General features: G+C 43.2%; 1 protein-coding gene across 3 annotated transcripts in view; it reads right to left on the bottom strand.

Moving 5' to 3' along the window:
- Positions 1-16,740, bottom strand: part of Nup160 (nucleoporin 160) — a 72,465-nt gene that overhangs the window by 51,437 nt on the left and 4,288 nt on the right. The window contains exons 1-5 of one of the 3 annotated variants that reach the window (XR_013050577.1): positions 8,326-8,474; positions 7,959-8,070; positions 3,027-3,237; positions 2,264-2,486; positions 821-899 (exon numbers count right to left, since the gene is read on the bottom strand). Coding sequence is in view for 2 of the 3 variants with exons in the window: in XM_006984389.4 (XP_006984451.1) it covers positions 821-899; positions 2,264-2,486; positions 3,027-3,237; positions 7,959-8,070; positions 8,326-8,425 (725 nt within the window). In the remaining variant the exon portion in view is untranslated. Of the gene's footprint in view, positions 1-820; positions 900-2,263; positions 2,487-3,026; positions 3,238-7,958; positions 8,071-8,325; positions 9,803-16,740 lie in introns of those variants that run through there. The other 2 variants (XM_006984389.4, XM_076569858.1) reach the window with 2 other exon arrangements.

The following is a 16,740-nucleotide window of genomic DNA, read 5'->3' as shown; positions in this document are numbered from 1 at the left end:
CATATTAGTTTAGCCCAATAGTCAAAAACTTCCTATGCTAATTTTTTTTGAGACAGGGTCTCATTAATAGCTCTGGCTAGCCTCAAACTCACAGAGATGCACCCAGCTTTGCTTCCTAAATGTTAGGATTAAAGGCGTGCGTGACCACACCAGGCTTATTAGGTCTTTTTTAAAATTACACTTTTAATTGTGTGTGTGTGTGTGTGTGTGTGTGTGTGTGTGTGTGTGTGTGTGTGAGAGAGAGAGAGAGAGAGAGAGAGAGAGAGAGAAAGCGAGCGAGAGAGAAAGCGAGCGAGAGAGAGAACACCAGGGTTCATAGGTGAAGGTCAGAGGACAATACAGTAGCTGGTTTTCTTCCCTCTACCATGAGAGAGAGAGAGAGAGAGAGAGAGAGAGAGAGAGAGACAGACAGACAGACAGACAGACAGACAGACAGACAGACACCAGGGTTCATAGGTGAAGGTCAGAGGACAATACAGTAGCTGGTTTTCTTCCCTCTACCATGTGTGACCTGAGACAGGACTCAGGATGTCAAGCTCTGCAGCCAGTGCCTTTACCTGCAGGGCCACCTGTGTGCTCTACTTCAGCAGTCTTACCCAAATCAGGGAAGAGCATGGAATTGGACATTGTGAACATAGAAGTATGCTGTCAAAGGGTGGGCTGCAAAGAAGACGGACTCTGGAGTGTGGCTTTCCTCAGGCAGGATATCAGGCTATGTACTCTTCAACTGAGGACAGAGTACGCCATGCAGTACAACTGGAGTACTAATAACACAAGGACCACAGCCTACGCCCTTTGATTCCTTGCAGGACACACTTACCTTATAGCTGTGGGCATCCAGCCCGTGAGCAATCGCTGCATCACTGAACTCTGCTTCAGTTCCACAACTGACGTTACCCCTGCAATGATACCCAAGGAACCTCTTGATAATAACTTAGAAAAACCCAAAGCCACAAATGGTAGAACCAAGAATGAGGTCTTTATAATACACGACAGACTTCTACATTCCTACACTAACAAGGTTCTTTTTATGTACTTCAATGTACTTCTCTACATTTATCACAACTAAAATAATCTGAATCAATAACAGATCAATAAAAACAGCAACTTTTTTATATTTTTAGGAAAAATGTCTTGCCATTTACAGATAGCAGCCCATTCTTCCACTCAAGAGAATATTTTCTTAATCACTGGGTACCTTTCATGTGGCAGTGGTTCTAGGTGTTGGAGACTCAGTGGTAAACAAATAACTGACCCCATGAAAGTTAACATCCTACCGTTGGGGGATGAGAGAAGTAAGGAGTTAAATGAATAGGGAAAAGGACCGAAATGAGTATTGCTAATGTTGTGGAGGGAAGGCTGGATTTTCAAGGATGGTCAAGGAAGGCTTCACTGAGGAGACAGAATCAAGAACTAAAACCATCAAGTTAGGAAAATGCCTCATGTTGTTAAGAAACTGCAAAAGGGCATGTAGCTGGTATAGAGGGCAAAGGGAAAGGGATGAAAAGATGAGGTCAGAGATGACAGTGGGCACTCACTGTGAGCCAGCGTATGGAGACTGGCTTTACTCAGATCACGATGGACACTGGAGTAACAGGGTTTCGTTTTTAAACTTATTGATGTGTACAGGTATTTTGCTTGCACATGTACACACACACACCACTTGCATGCCTGATACCCCTGAAGTCCAGAAGAGGGCATCAGATTCTGTGGCTCTGTAGTTACAGACAGTTATGAGCTGGTGAGTGCTTGGAATAGAACCCAGGTCCTTTGGAAGAGCAGCCAGTGCTTTTAACTGCTGAGCCAGCTCTCTAGTCCCTAACTAATGTTTAATATATCAATATGCCTGAGAAGTTCCTGAAATGGGAGGGCAGATCTGGAGACATTTAGGACATTAATCCAATAATGCAGGCAAGAGACAATGTGACTTAGAACAGGGATCAGTTGTCAAACTTGGTCCCCAAAACTCATTCTTTGTAAATACAGTACTTTAGTATGAGGGTGGAACAACTAGTAATTTACGTCTACTACTGAACTTGAACAGGCTATCACACATATATATAAAATCTATTTTCCCATACCCAGTATCCCTTCTTTCCTCATCCACTGAATAAAGGTATAGCAGCAGGGACCAAGCAAATACTAATGAAAGCAGGAACTCTACAGCCTCAACCCCTGCACTGCCAATGGACGGGACTGAACGCCTGTTCTAATGGCAACACTGACCACTAAAGACAAATCCACGCTCCGTTCCCATCCTTACCAGGTATGTCATAAGGAGGTAGTTTAAGGACAAAGATGCCGCCAGCAGCAGACGGTAGAGCGAACAGAGCCTCCCCATCACTGCTAAGCCAGGCTGCAGAGGTGGTAGAACTTGGGGACAGTCCAGGTACTGTTGGAATTAACTGATAGTTGCAAGGATCTCTGAAATCAACTTTTCCAATGTCAGTAAATATTGACTGCATTTGACTTTCAGTTACCAGCTCCTGTAATGAAAAAGAGTGTTTTGAAATAACCTGAATTTTGCTTAGTTCCTCTTAAGTACTAAGTATGTTTATTTAAAAAGATGTTGATGGATTGGAAGGATGGCTCAAACTCAGAGATCCACCGGGCTCTGCCTCCCGAGTGCTGGGATTAAAGGTGTACGCCACCACCGCCCAGCAAAAGAAAACTATTTTATCAACTTAAAATGTCTGATCTTTTTGTTGTTGCTGTTGAGACAGGGTCTCATGAAGCCCAAGCTGGCCTTGAACTCCAGACCTTTCTGTTTCCATCTCGTAAGTAGTGGGATTACAGGCACAAGCTTGATTTATGAGGATGGAACTCAGGGCTTTGTTCATGAGAGGCCAGTACTCAACACTGAATAACATCCCCAAGCCTAATCATTTCAAACAATAACTATAAAGTATGCTTGGTTAACAAGGAATTCAACTTTTTCCCATTTCAAAGAATATCATTCCAGTCCTAAGTCTGTGATAGCTAGCATACTATGGAAAACAAGCCAGTGCACACAACAATCAACTTACACTTCTGTACATACGGGAAGGGTGTGGTAAAATTAACCTGTGCACTGTCTGATTGGTTAATATCAAGATTATCACATGATTCTGAGTTTCAGAGACATGAACCCCACTGGGTAAGAGGCTGCAATTCTGGAATTTTAGGCGAACTGCATTATTCAACAAATTTATGTCCAGTGATTCCTCCACCAGCTCCAATGTATCCCCAGAAGTCTTCCTGTTAAAAAGAGAGAGAGATTATTTAATTAAAGCTTTTCTTTCTCAATGACTGCTGCAACAAAATGTATGATAACAGTGTCTAAATGAACTCTGCAAATTTGAAAAGATTAGACAATCCAATTTGAATCACTTTTCATCTCTCTCTCTCTCTCTTTTTTGAGACAGGGCCTCTCTACATAGCCCTGCCTGCCATGAAACTCATTACAAACCAGGTTAGCCTCAAATTCATAGAGATCTGTCTGCCTCTGTCTCCTGAGAGCTGAGATGAAAGGAGCGCACCACCATGTCTCATTCAGATCACTTTTCCATTTAAGAATATATTATATAGGCTTATAAAACAGCACAACAAAATCTAAGTCTCATAATGGTAATATTAAATATACATCCCATCTCCTTAGTCCTTACTTTACTTAAGATAAATTTTTGGGTGGTGGTGGTGCCCGCCTTTAATCCCAGCACTCAGAGGTAGAGGCAGAGGCAGGCGGATCTCTATGAATTCAAGGACCGCCTGTTTTCAGAGCGAGATCCAGGACAGGCACCAAAACTACATAAAAAAACCCTGTCTCCATAAACCATAAACCAAAACCAAAAAAAAAAAGATAAATCCTACTATATAAAAATTAACCCTACCACTTGTAGAGGAATGAGGTATCTATGCATACTATATCACCAAACAATAAATAAGCATATTTCCCTTTTCTAATACTTTTTAACATATTAAAAAATAGCAATTTTATGAGTTTTGCTTTTGTTGTGTAAGGGTCAGTACTTCGTAATATTTTTAAAACTATAAAACTAACTGCATGTTGAGCCTATCAAGGTTAGTTTCCACACTATTCTGCTAGCCCAGCTTCCTGTTACTCTTCAGAGACCTTCTGAATAAATGGCAATAAGCACGTGGAGTGTAGAGGTAACTGCCATGTGCACTTGGAGATCTGCAGACTTACAAAAGCACGGACTCAGAGCTGACATTCAGGAAGCGCTGTCTGGTAGGACACAGGTGCACTGGCAATAGCTTGTGTGGGAGTGGGAGGAGGGGCTTTATTCAAATCCAAGTCACAGCACAGGAGCCAAGCTGTTTTGCCAACAGTCAATATGTCTGAATTTAAATTCATGTTGTCATTCTAATCACCCCACTGCCTGTGCTGTCCTTTGCACCCATCACAGATGTCATTTGACCTGGTTCTGTAGGGTATTTTTTACCTTTGCCTTCTAAGTTCTCGTCATTTTAAAACATCTTTTGCACATACTCACTGGTCTATGTCAACATGTATGATGCTAGTTTGGATCCCGAATGTCTCTCAAAGTCTTAAGTGTTAAAGGTTTAGTCTTCAGGGCACTACTGAGATGTGCTAGGGCATTTTAAGGGTAAGGCCACAGGACCAAAGGCAAGAATAGATCAATTCTGGACCAGAACCTCTATAACGACGAACCAAAACAAACCTTTCTCCTCAGACGCCTCTACAAATCCATAGGTTCTCTATTTCCTGCTAGGTTACCTATCCCCCAACAAAAATCAATGGATTTTTAGAATTTTTACTCTTAAGAATAGAAAAGCTGCCTCTACAAATCCATAGGTTCTATGCCTGCAATTTCAACTAACCACAAACTGAAAACAAAAACAAAACTTGTGTTTGTACCTCTATCCTTTTTCTTCTCAACATCCCTCTATATAGCACAAGTTAGTTACATAATATTAACATCACACAAAGCATCAAAAGTGGGCTAGAGGTGCATTAAAGTATATGTGGCTATGCAGATTACATGCAAATATTATGCTGTGTAGCACAAAGAACCTTTGTAGACTATGGTATCTGAAGAGAGAGGTGCTGGAATCAGTCCCCTAAAAACAGAGGGACAATGGCTCTTTGGCTTTATCCTTGGGGGCTTTTCATAGCTGCACCAGGTGATACTTAAGTGACTGCCAAAGGTTTCTCCTTTACATCTATCTTGCTGTGGTCACATTGACTTCAGAATGATAAAATGAATTCTTACAGCAACAATCAAAACTAATATTTAAGCCATAGATATATTATATATATATATATAATATATATATATATATATATATATATACACACACACACACACAAAATATGTATACAAGCATACACACAAATCAACCAACTCATTCTCCTTTAATTTTAGCCTTTAGTTTTATCCCTCTGCTCCTTTCAAAGAAATATATTCTTTTATTAAAATTGTTCTAGCTAGTTGCTTATGATGGCACATAACTTTAATCTGGCACTGGATGTAGAGGCAGACAGATCTTTGTGAATTAGAGGCCTGCTTGGCTACACTGTGAGTTCCACACCAACTGGGGAATAATACATAGTGCAACCTTGTCTCCACTCACCAACTCCTCTCACACAAAAAGTTAACAGTTTGGGGCTGGAGAGATGGCTCAATGATTAAGAACACCTGTTGTTTTTCCAGAAGATCCAGGTTTGCTCCCCAGCACCCACACAACCACCCATAACTGCAGTTCCAGGGACCCAGATGACCTCTTCTGGTCTCTAAGGGCACCATGTATGCATGTGGTGCACATAAATACATGCAGACAAAACACTCATACACATAAATTTCCCTTTTAAATAAAAAAAGTATGTTTTCAATGTTCTATTCATAAAGTATTTTTGAGCTTTATCACTTCAAATCCTCTTCATTTTCCCTCTCCAATTTACTTGGCTTCTTTCAAGTGGCTCTCTATAGTTTCATTATATCTGTTCCCTTGACTAATGACAGGAGAAATGCCACCTGCACGTTTCTCACCTTGACTCCTTTTACTGAAATTCAGCCTTACTCTTGGGACTGTCATCTTTGGTACATGTAAACTGTGGTGCTGTTTTTGATTCAGCTGTCTGATATTACCCACAATAGAGGAAAGAAAAAAAAATGCTATGAATGAACCTAGGCTTTTCTATTCTTAAGAGTAAAAATTCTAAAAATCTATTGATTTTTGTTGAGGGATAGGTAACCTAGCAGGAAATAGTTTAAAGCAGTACATAAGAAAACACCAAGAGGGGGGCTGGACAGATGGCTCAGTAGTTAAGAGCACTGGCTGCTCTTCCAGAGGACCCAGGTTCAATTCCTAGCACCCACATGGCAGCTCACAACTGTCTATAACTCCAGTTCCAGGAATTTGACATCCTCATACAGACATGCGAACCAAACACCAATGCACATAAAATAAGAATAAATAAATCATTAAAAAGGTAAAAAAAAAAGAAAGAAAGAAACAAAACAAAAAACCCACCAAGATCATTTTGCGTTGATATTCTTAAAAAAAAAAAAATGGACAAAAATTACTTATAGCAGGTCATACAACTAAAGAAATGATAACATACTGTTGTGGTGTGAGTAAGAATGGCCCCCACAGACTTATATATTTGAATGCTTAGGGAGTGGTATTAGGAGGTGTGGCCTTGTTGGAGGAAGTGTGTCACTGAGGGTGAGTTTTGAGTTTTCAAAAGCTCCAAGCCAGGCCCAGTGGCTCACTCTTTTTTCCTGCTGCCTGTTGATCCAGATGTAGAACTCTCAGCTAATTCTCCAGCACCATGTCGGCCTGTTTGCCACCATGCTTCCCACCATGATGACAATGGACTAAACCTCAGAACCTGTAAGCAAGCCCCAGTTAAATGTTTTCCTTTATAAGAGTTGCCATGGTCATGGTGTCTCTTCACAGCAATAGAAACCCTAATAAGATACATATCGTGCTTAAACAAGGCCAGACCCATGCTAAGATGTGAGAAGATTCCTCCAATGTGCAGGAGTCTAACTGCTCATCACTTTACCAACTAACCAATCTGCATACTTGCCTCCAAAACCAAGTCTCCTTCAGCTAAAACACCTTCTTCCTGCATCCACCCTCCTTCTTTTAGTCTTTCTTTGATATTCAGATTCTTTGTTCCCTGGCCTTCCCTCTAATCCAGCTTTCAAGTTCTGCCCTTTCCTCTCCATGGTATCTACTGGATCTCTCTTTGATCACGCTTAGTTTACTTTTTTGATCGTTTGGATCTAACTTTCTACACCCTCCTCTCCCTGGCCAATAACATCTAATTGTCCCATTATCTCCTCACAGTCCATACATTTTTCTCTGGGGCAAGCATGAAAATCTGTATTTATATACCTATGTTATATCATTAGTTTAGTGTCTTTTTGTGTGTGTGTGAAAGTGACAAAACAGCTGGCAGTCGTGGCACACGCCTTTAATCCCAGCACTTGGGATGCAGAGGCAGGCGGATCTCTGTGAGTTCGAGGCCAGCCTGGGATACAGAGCGAGTTCCAGGAAAGGTACAAAGCTACACAGAGAAACCCTGTCTCGAAAAACCAAAAAAAGTGACAAAACAAAAGTGGCATCTACTATATTCCTATCCTTATATAGCTACCATATCTTGTACCATTTCCCAGTACTCAGCATGATGTATGACATGTATAAGCTCAATCTCATCAGCAGGATGAAGCTTCAAAGACTATATTGACATTATGAATGTGTGTCTAAAATGGGTCTTCAATGTTGTATCTCCTAAACTACATTTCTTTGTTTTTATACTGCTAGGCGAATACCTCTCCTAGAACCGATTCTGGCATGAACTGAAGACAGTGGGTCTCTATTCCTAAGTGTAGATTACTGCCAGACGTAATAATTTGGGACAGGCACGAATATTCATACACCAAACAACTCTACCTTCCAGGGGGACGGGGCAACGCAGCACTCACCAATGAATGAACCTGTTTCTGGTGACGGAGAACAACTTGCCACTTTCCACATAATAGAAGCCTCCCGCGCTCTCACTGTATTTCACCGCTCCAAACACAGCATTTGCAGTCCCTGCAAAATGAATGTGGTCGGCTTGCACACGTGGTTCTCTGGGGGATGACAGGCCCTGAAGAGTGCTGAGGGAGCAGAGTGCAAAGGGACTGACAGTGCATACAACAGGATGTGGGAAAAGGAGAAAGAAGTCAGGCTGTGATTCCCAGGCTTTGGACATGTGGACTTGGATAAACCAGGGAGGAGGCCAAAGGCGTACACTGGAGGATCCCGAAGGCAAACAGTGGCTCCCATTCCCCCAAGCCCTTTCCGTACCAACGCCGCAGGCTGTGAATTCCCGAAAGTGCCTGGGCCTTTCGCGTTCAGCTCCGCTCAGCTCCACGAAGCTCCGTTCCAGGGATCCCGCCGCCGCCATCTTCCCGCCGCCGCCGCGAGGCCCGACGGGACAAGGGCGGGTCGCGCCGTTGTCGTCACTTCCGGGGGTGTGGCGCGGGGCCAGTGGCACGGCGGGTCTGGGTAGCTGTGGCTCTGGCCGAGCACGGCGGGGCTGACGGTCAGCCGCGGGTTTCCACCACGAGAATGAGTCCGAGGAGGGCGGAAGACGCCTCGACCTGCGGTCACCTCAGAGCCGGCGGCGGCGGCGGCGGCGCCCTTTCCCGGCGGCCTCGGGCAGGGGCGGGGCTCTGTGTTTCCATTTTGAAAAGCTGGCGCGGGGAGTGGCGGGGAAGAGCCCCGAGGGGCCGATGGCCTTAGCCGGGGCCGCACGTAGCTTGTGGTCACCTTCCCCTCGGTCCCATGTCGCCGTGTAAGTTGTCACCCAGCCTCTTCGTCGTTCAGCAGAATGGAAGAAAGGTGAACGGAAGAGGGACCTTTTGTGTTGGCATTTTTGCGAGGCTTTTTTTTTGTTTACACAACCTCATATACGTGCAAGTGTTGGGATAGCGGCTCGCTTTTTAGCCTAGGTTGGCCTCGAACCCTGATCCTCCTGTCTCAGCCTCCCGAGTGCTAGGATTAACAGGCACGTGCCACCATGACGGACACCGGTCGGATGTGTTGAATTAAACATTAATGCTGCAACCTCCTGAGATTACCAAAATGCCACTCAATTTGCAAGCGTGCAAAAGAATTGTTTTTTATTCTTCCCTGGGACCTCTCAGCACTCTGGAGGTTGAGGCAGATGAATTTGCTCCTTCATAGCTATCTGGGGCTACATAGTGAGACTGTGAATGAACAAGTAAATAAAACTATCTACAACTTCCATCTAAATTTACAGCTGAACATATTCCTTGGCAACTCCGTCAGAACCATAACAGTGGTTAGTTCCCTAATTCTGCCCCAGCAATCACATTTCCCTTGACCTTTTACCGCCCTAATGAGTATTTTGAGATCATAACTGCCCACACCTTTCTCGCTTTCACTCTCAGTTTACTTTGAAAATCAAAGCAGTCGGTCTGGGTGGGCATAGTGGTACATTACAGTAGCTTTTGGAAGCAGCTTAGATCAGGGGTTCTCTACATCATCTTCCAAGTTATGTCAAGATGAAGGCTGGCCTGAGGCTGTCTGAAACCCTGGCTCCAGTGAAACAAAAAGCAATCAAGTGTGGTGGCCCACCTCTTTAATCCCAGCACTTGGGAAACTGAAGCAGTGAATCTGTAGAGACCCCGTCTCAAAAAACAAAACACAGTGACTGGGGAGACAGTAGAGCAGGTCACAAGCTTGTTATTTAAACACGAGAATCCAAGCTTGGATCCACAACGTCCACATACACGATTTCTGGTGAGCACCGGTGCCTCTGCATAAGGTGGAAAGGGATCCAGAAAGACATGTGGTCATCAGCTTTTGGCACCCATGTGCATGCACTACCACACTTATGTAAACAGACGTATACACTTATAGACCACACATACACAACAAAAAGGACAACTTGCCCTGTAACTGTTTTTCCCACTATCAGCATTTGTAGGCTTATGCTTCTGATTCTGCACATTGATTTGTCTCTGAGCTTATAGAGAGATATGCTTCCTACATCTACCTTAGGTCAGCTGATTATCATTTTAGCAATTCTTGTCTGCATCTCTAACTTTGCCAGTTTTTACCAAGTTACTCTAAACACACAAACATACTGTCATTTCTGGTCACCATAAACAAGCCCTTATTAGACTCACCCTCCTCAGAGTCTTCCCCCGCCCACTTTCTCTGTCACACATACAACATGGTTTCATGTAGCCCCAGCTAGCCTCCAACTTGATAGCAGCTGGTCTTGAGCTCCTGGCCTTCCTGTTTCCACCTTTGAGTGCTGAATTACAGGCCTGTGCTCTACATCCAGTTATGTGGTGCTAGAGATTGAACCCAGGGTTTAATGCACTCTTTACAAAGCACTCTACCATTGAGCTAGCTAGCTACATCCTCATACATCCTCAGCCCTTTTATTATATTCTAGCTCTCTCTCCCTTCCTCTCCCTTCCTCTTTTTTCCTCCCTGTCTCCCATCCTTTGTTTTTGAAACAGGTTCTTATGTAGCTAGTCCAGGTTGGCCTCAAATGGCTATGAAGTTGAGAGTGACCTAATAGATATTTTAAATCTGCAGAGAACATCATCTCCCACAAGACCGTGGTTCAAGTTGCTCCCGGAAAGGAGTATTCTGTAGGTCAGTGCAGCACACATAAGTCCTTCTTGAAGCTTTACAGAGCTCATCATCATTTTAATGTCTCAGAAAAGTCCTTCAGGAACATTACATTTGACTTTATTTTATCACATCCTATACCTATTTAAGTTACCAAATTATTCTTTTAAGAGGTAGCTATTTTTTAATTTATTTTTTGGGACAGGGTCTTACTATGTAACCTTGGCTGACCTGGAACTATGTAGACCAAGCTAGCCTTGAATTCACAGAGATCTACCTGCATCTATCTGCCTCCTGAGTGCTGGGGTTAAAGATGTATTCCACCATGCCCAGCAACAAGTTTTTTTTTTTTCAAAAGAAATTTAAAAAATTGTGTGTGTGTGTGTGTGTGTGTGTGTGTGTGTGTGTGTGTGTGTGTGTACGTGGTGTGATGCCAGATGTGGGTGCTGAGAACTGAACTCTGGTCCTCTGAAAGAGGAACAAGTGCTCTTAACCACTGAGCCATCTCTCCAGCACCAAAGAAATTATTCTAATATGAGATGAACAGCATGGAGAATATTGTTGTTATTCTTTGACAATTTCACACATGTATATATTTTGATCTTTTAATTCCCACCGCCCTCTTTTATCCCTCTTCTGACAAGCCCTCCCTTCCCGACAATCCCTCTCATACTTCATGTCTTTCTCTGTGTGTGACCCACTGAGGTTAATTAGGATTGCTTGAGATGGAGAATGGAGAGGAGTGCTGTAAGTGTCTCCTGAACACAACATGGTGGATGTGCTCATGAAATCATAGCAATGGTGGTTACCTACACAAAAGACAGGGCCTGTTACCTCCATCACTGAGGTGGGATGGAGTGTGGGTGGGCTCATGAGACTCTATCCTTCCCTGAAGAACCATAGGTAAAGTTAATGGCTGATGACCTGAGTTTATACTTCAGAATCCATGTAAAGGTAGAAGGAGAGAATTGACTCTTAAAAATTGTCGTCTGACATCCACGTTCGAGCTGTGGTAAGCCCCCTTTAATAATCCTTTTAAATGATTCATTAATTTTTATTGTGTGTATGTGTGAATACTTGCATGTGTACATATGGACCACATGCATGCCTGGTGCCTTAGGAGGCCAGAAGAGGGCATCGGGTCTCTTAGGATTGGAGTTGTGAGATGTCATGTGGGTACTGAGAATGGAACCCAGGTCCTCCGCAAGAGCAGTGAGTGCTTTTAACTGCTGAGCCATCTCTCCAGCCCCATAATGATTTTCCAAACTAACTTTTATTGTTGATTTTATGTGTATGAGTATTTTGCCTGCATGCATATCTGGGTACTTTTTTTTTTTTTTTTTTTGGTTTTTCGAGACAGGGTTTTTCTGTGTAGCTTTGCGCCTCTCCTGGAACTCATTTGGTAGTACAGGCTGGCCTTGAACTCACAGAGATCCGCCTGGCTCTGCCTCCCGAGTGCTGGGATTAAAGGCGTGTGCCACCACCGCCCGGCCATATCTAGGTGCTTTGTGTGTGCCTGCTGCTCAGAGAGGCCAGAAGAGGGCATCAGATCCCATGGAACTGGAGTTGTAGAATCTTGTGAGCTCCCGTGTGGATGCTGGGAATCAAACCTGGGTCATCTGGAAGAGCAGCTAATGCTCTTAACTGATGAATCCAAAATTAAAAAAAAAAAAAAAAGAAATTAAAGTATTGTTTTAAGAACTAAGGTGGTGGCTGAGTGGTGGAGTCCCTGCTTAGCATGCACAAGCCCCGGGTTCATAGTCCTCAGTATCGCTTCCCCTCAAATATTAAGAGTTTTTAAAATTTTATTGTTGTTGTTGTTTTGTGGGTTTTTTGCTTATTTGGTTGTTTTTTTTTTTTTTTTTTTTTTTGGTTTTTCGAGACAGGGTTTCTCTGTGTAGCTTTGCGCCTTTCCTGGAACTCATTTGGTAGCCCAGGCTGGCCTCGAACTCACAGAGATCCGCCTGCCTCTGCCTCCCGAATGCTGGGATTAAAGGCGTGCGCCACCACCGCCCGGCCGGTTGTTTTTTATTGTTGTTTTGAGACAAGGTTTCACTAAGTAGCCTAGGTTGTCTCAGAACTTACTATGTAGATCAGGCTGGCCTAAAACTCACTGAAATTTGCTTGCCTCTGACTCTTGGATCTTCAGATCAAAAGCCTGCAGCACCATGACTAGTTAAGAGTTTTCTTTTAGCTGGGTGTGATGGTCCACATCACTTGGGAGGAGAAGGCAAGAAGGTCAGGAGTTCAAAGTCAGCCTACGGAGTGAGTTTGAGACCAACTGGGGCTACCTGAGACCCTATCTAATTTTTTTTTAAATCAAACTTTGTAAACAGTTAAAAAAATCAAGTATATCGGAGGGGCTGAGGAGATAGCTCAGGGCTTAGTGTTACGGCAGAGGACCAGCTTTGGTTCCTAGGACTCACATGGTGGCTCATAACTCCCTACAACTCTAGTCCCAGGGGATCCAGTGGCCTCTTCTGGCCTCCTAGATATTCTGAACACCTGTGGTGCACTTATACTCACTAAGGCAAATACACATAAACATAAATAAATATTTATTAAAGTAGATCTGACCTCAGTATAGAAGGTTTGAACAAGGGTGAGCTAGGAGAACATTGCCTTTTTTTTTTTTTTTTTTTTTTTTTTTTTTGGACAGGATTTCTCTGTGTAGCCCTGGCTGTCCTGAAACTCACTCTGCAGACCAGGTTGGCCTCAAACTCAGAGATCCTCCTGCTCCTGCCTCTGGAGTGTTGGAACTACAGGTGTGTGCCACCGCTGCTCGGCAGGACATTGCTGAAAGAGTAAAGGTCACTAGAAAGTTAAGTCATGGAGCAGTCAGGCTGACATTGTAAGTGTACACTAATTGCTCTGACACAGAGCCTAGAATGTTTCAGTTCTCCCCAGGAAAACCCTAGCACATAACATTGCAAGGGGAACTTCTTTTAAAAAGAGAAATTCTGAGAGAAGTGAAGTATATCAGTGTTCTCACTTCTGTTTTTGTGATTTTTGTCTTGACTTTTTTCCACTTTTCATATAATATTTTCCATAAATTTCAACATGTTGCACTTTGTTCCATGATTAATTAATGTTATTTTATTTTACTTTTTTAGAGTAACCAAAGTGAACATGAACTTTTTAAGGTAGAATAGTGGGAAAAGAACTTTTGAGAGTTGCAGAGGACCAAGGGATGAGTATTGGGATATTCCTTTTTGTATATTTAAAAAAGCAGTTCACACACACACAAAAAAGCAGTTCACATAGGCTGGACAAGGTGGCACATACCTTTAGTTCTAGTACTTGGGAGGCAGAAACAGGTGGGCCTCTGTAAGTTTGAGGTTAGCCTAGTCTATATAAAGAGTTCCAGGACATCTAGGTCTACATAATAAGACCCTGGTTTTGATTTAAATGTGGTACATAATGTAATCCACAAAATCAGGAAAAAATTGAGTTTCCTGAGATGGCTTTACCTATCAAAGCCAGCTCTGGTGTATCTGGAAATGACCTGGCACTTATGTAGTGATAACATATAAAAGCTTAATCAGTGCAGCCTTGAGGCAGGGGGAAGAGCTTGGACTTGCCTCTACTGGATGTGCCTCCCACAAGTAGACCTGGCCTATTTGTGAGGGAGAGTGGGGGTAGGCTGGGGGGTGGGAGGAGGGAAGAGGGGGATCTTTGATTGGTGTGTAAAATGAATGAAAAGATTTTCTTAATAAAAAAATAAAAGCTCGATCAATTGCCCTTCCTAGAGGGACAGGAGCCACACACTGGTCTTTACCAGTGAAGCCTGTGGCCCTTCCACCTTCGCTTAGCTTGCTGTGAGTGTGGGATACTTTCCCACAGTGTCAGCATGAGGGAGTCAGATAGGACCTAGCAATAGAGTGTAGTGCATTTACTGTCTGTCCTTGAGAGTAGCCCTGAAGGGAGGAGCTGACAGCACTAACAAGAAGCAAGATGTGGCGGCACACGCCTTTAATCCCAGCACCTGGGAGGCCTAGGCAGGCGCATCTCTGAGTTCCAGGCCTGCCTGGTCTACAAAGTGAGTTCCAGAACAGTCAGGGCGACATAGAGAAACCCTGCCTTGACAAAACAAAAATAAATAAATAAATAAATAAATAAATAAATAAATAAATAAATAAATAAATAAGAAGAAAGATGTGTAGGTAGCCTTACTGGTATTAATTAAGCTCTTATCATTGAGCTAAGACTAACAGTCTTAAAGAACAAAATAAAAGTGACCAGGGAGATGGCTCCTCAGCGGGTAGAGATGCTCACAGTGCAGGGTAGATGACCTGAGTTTAATCTTGGGAACCCATGGTGGAAGGAGACAGCCACCTCCTGAAAGCTGTCCTCTGACATCCACACACTCATTCTGATACATGTGTATGAGAGAGAGAGAGAGAGAGAGAGAGAGAGAGAGAGAGAGAGAGAGAGAGAGAGAGAGAGAGAGAGGACGAGAGAACAACAACAATTCAGTTGTGGGAAAGGTGGTCCACCCTTTAATCCCAGTATTGGGGACAGAGACAGATAGATTTCTTTGAGTTTGAGGTAAGTATGGTTCACATAGCAAGACTCAGGCTGTCTAGGACTACAAGATAAGACCCTGTGTCAAACCAACCAACCAACCACCCACCCACCCAACCAACCAACCAAGACAAAAACTCATTCAGGCCTGGAGAAAATTCAGCAATTAGTCATAGTACCCACACAGTGGCTCACAACCACTGGTAACTCCAGTTCTAGGGCATTTGACACCCTCTTCTAGCTTCTAAGGTCACCAGGCACACACACAGTGCACAAACACATATGCAGGCAAAACACATACATGAAAAACAAAATAAATCTTAAAGAAAAAAAAAGAAAGAAAAGAGCAGCCTAGGGATAAGAAAATTAAAACTCATTCCATAATTAAGTTTTATTTAGAACCATAGAGCTTAATATCTCTTTCTCTCTCATCTTGCTATTAGCCCAGGATGATTCCAACAATACTTTAATTTTTTCAAGTAGTGTATGGTAGTGCACACCTGTAATCTGAGCACTCAGAAGACAGAGGCAGGGGGATGATGAGTTTGAGGCCAATATAGGCTACATAGTGAGACCCTGTCTCAAGAACAAACTATCTTTTAAATGGTCTCTTTTCATTCTCTTCTCCTCCTCTTCCTCTCTTCTTCCTCCTCCTCCTCCTGCCCTTCTTCCTTCTTCAACGGGGTTTCACTGTGTAGCTCTGACTAACTTGGATCTCACTATGTAGACCAGATCTCTCGAACCCTCAGAGCTCTGACTGCTTCTGCCTCCTAAGTACTGGAACTAAAGGAGAGCTCCCAGCCTGTCCTAGGATGTCATTTCTTTGCTACTGTGCCAATATGTCATACCTTTGTGTCTTGCTCAGCAAAAAAATAATGATGGCAATTAATATCAGTGGAGGTATTTCCCAATCTGTTTAGTGGTTTTTCTCCTCTCCTCTGCTCTGGAAAGTTCTTTAAAAATCCTTCTGCTTATTCCTTCAAAAGGGTAAAAAGGTTCAACTCATAAAAATAGAATCTTTAGAAACATTACTCCTTCCTCATTTTACCACCAAGTTTCATTTCTATGCAGGTGCCAAAAGAATAAAATAAAAATAAAATAAGTCGCTTTCTCATACAGCAGAGCCTGGTGTTCAGTGACCTGAGCAGGACTTGGGACTTTGATAAGCGGTTCAGGCTGGAGGTCAGAGGCCAATGCTTTCTGAAATCCCAGGCTTCCAGTTTTGTTTTAGCCAGCCTTTGTCACTCCTGCAAGAAGGTCTGGAAATTCAGTAAGCCGAAACATAGGCCTGCAGTTCCAGGCCTGGCAAAGCTTCCGCAGGCAAGCACAGTCCACACCCAGTGATTGTTATGTTTCTCTCGAACCCTCCAGGACCCTGCTTACGCACCAGTTTCTCCTGAGTAACAGTGTGTGGAGCCAAGTCAGTAACACTAATGTTCCTTGTCTGTCTTCTTGGGCTTGCCCTGACGCTAGCCTGACAATGCCAGGCTCGGGAAGTATTTGTTTCTGAAACCTAGCCAAGAAGTTAACAATTCTCTCCCTTCCTTTCTGTTGCCCTCTTCTTCCTTACTGATGCCAAGTCTG

The sequence above is a fragment of the Peromyscus maniculatus genome, chromosome 4, assembly GCF_049852395.1.
Source record: "Peromyscus maniculatus bairdii isolate BWxNUB_F1_BW_parent chromosome 4, HU_Pman_BW_mat_3.1, whole genome shotgun sequence".
NCBI classification, from domain to species: Eukaryota; Metazoa; Chordata; class Mammalia; order Rodentia; family Cricetidae; genus Peromyscus; species Peromyscus maniculatus.
This window is presented reverse-complemented; position numbering and strand designations above follow the sequence as displayed.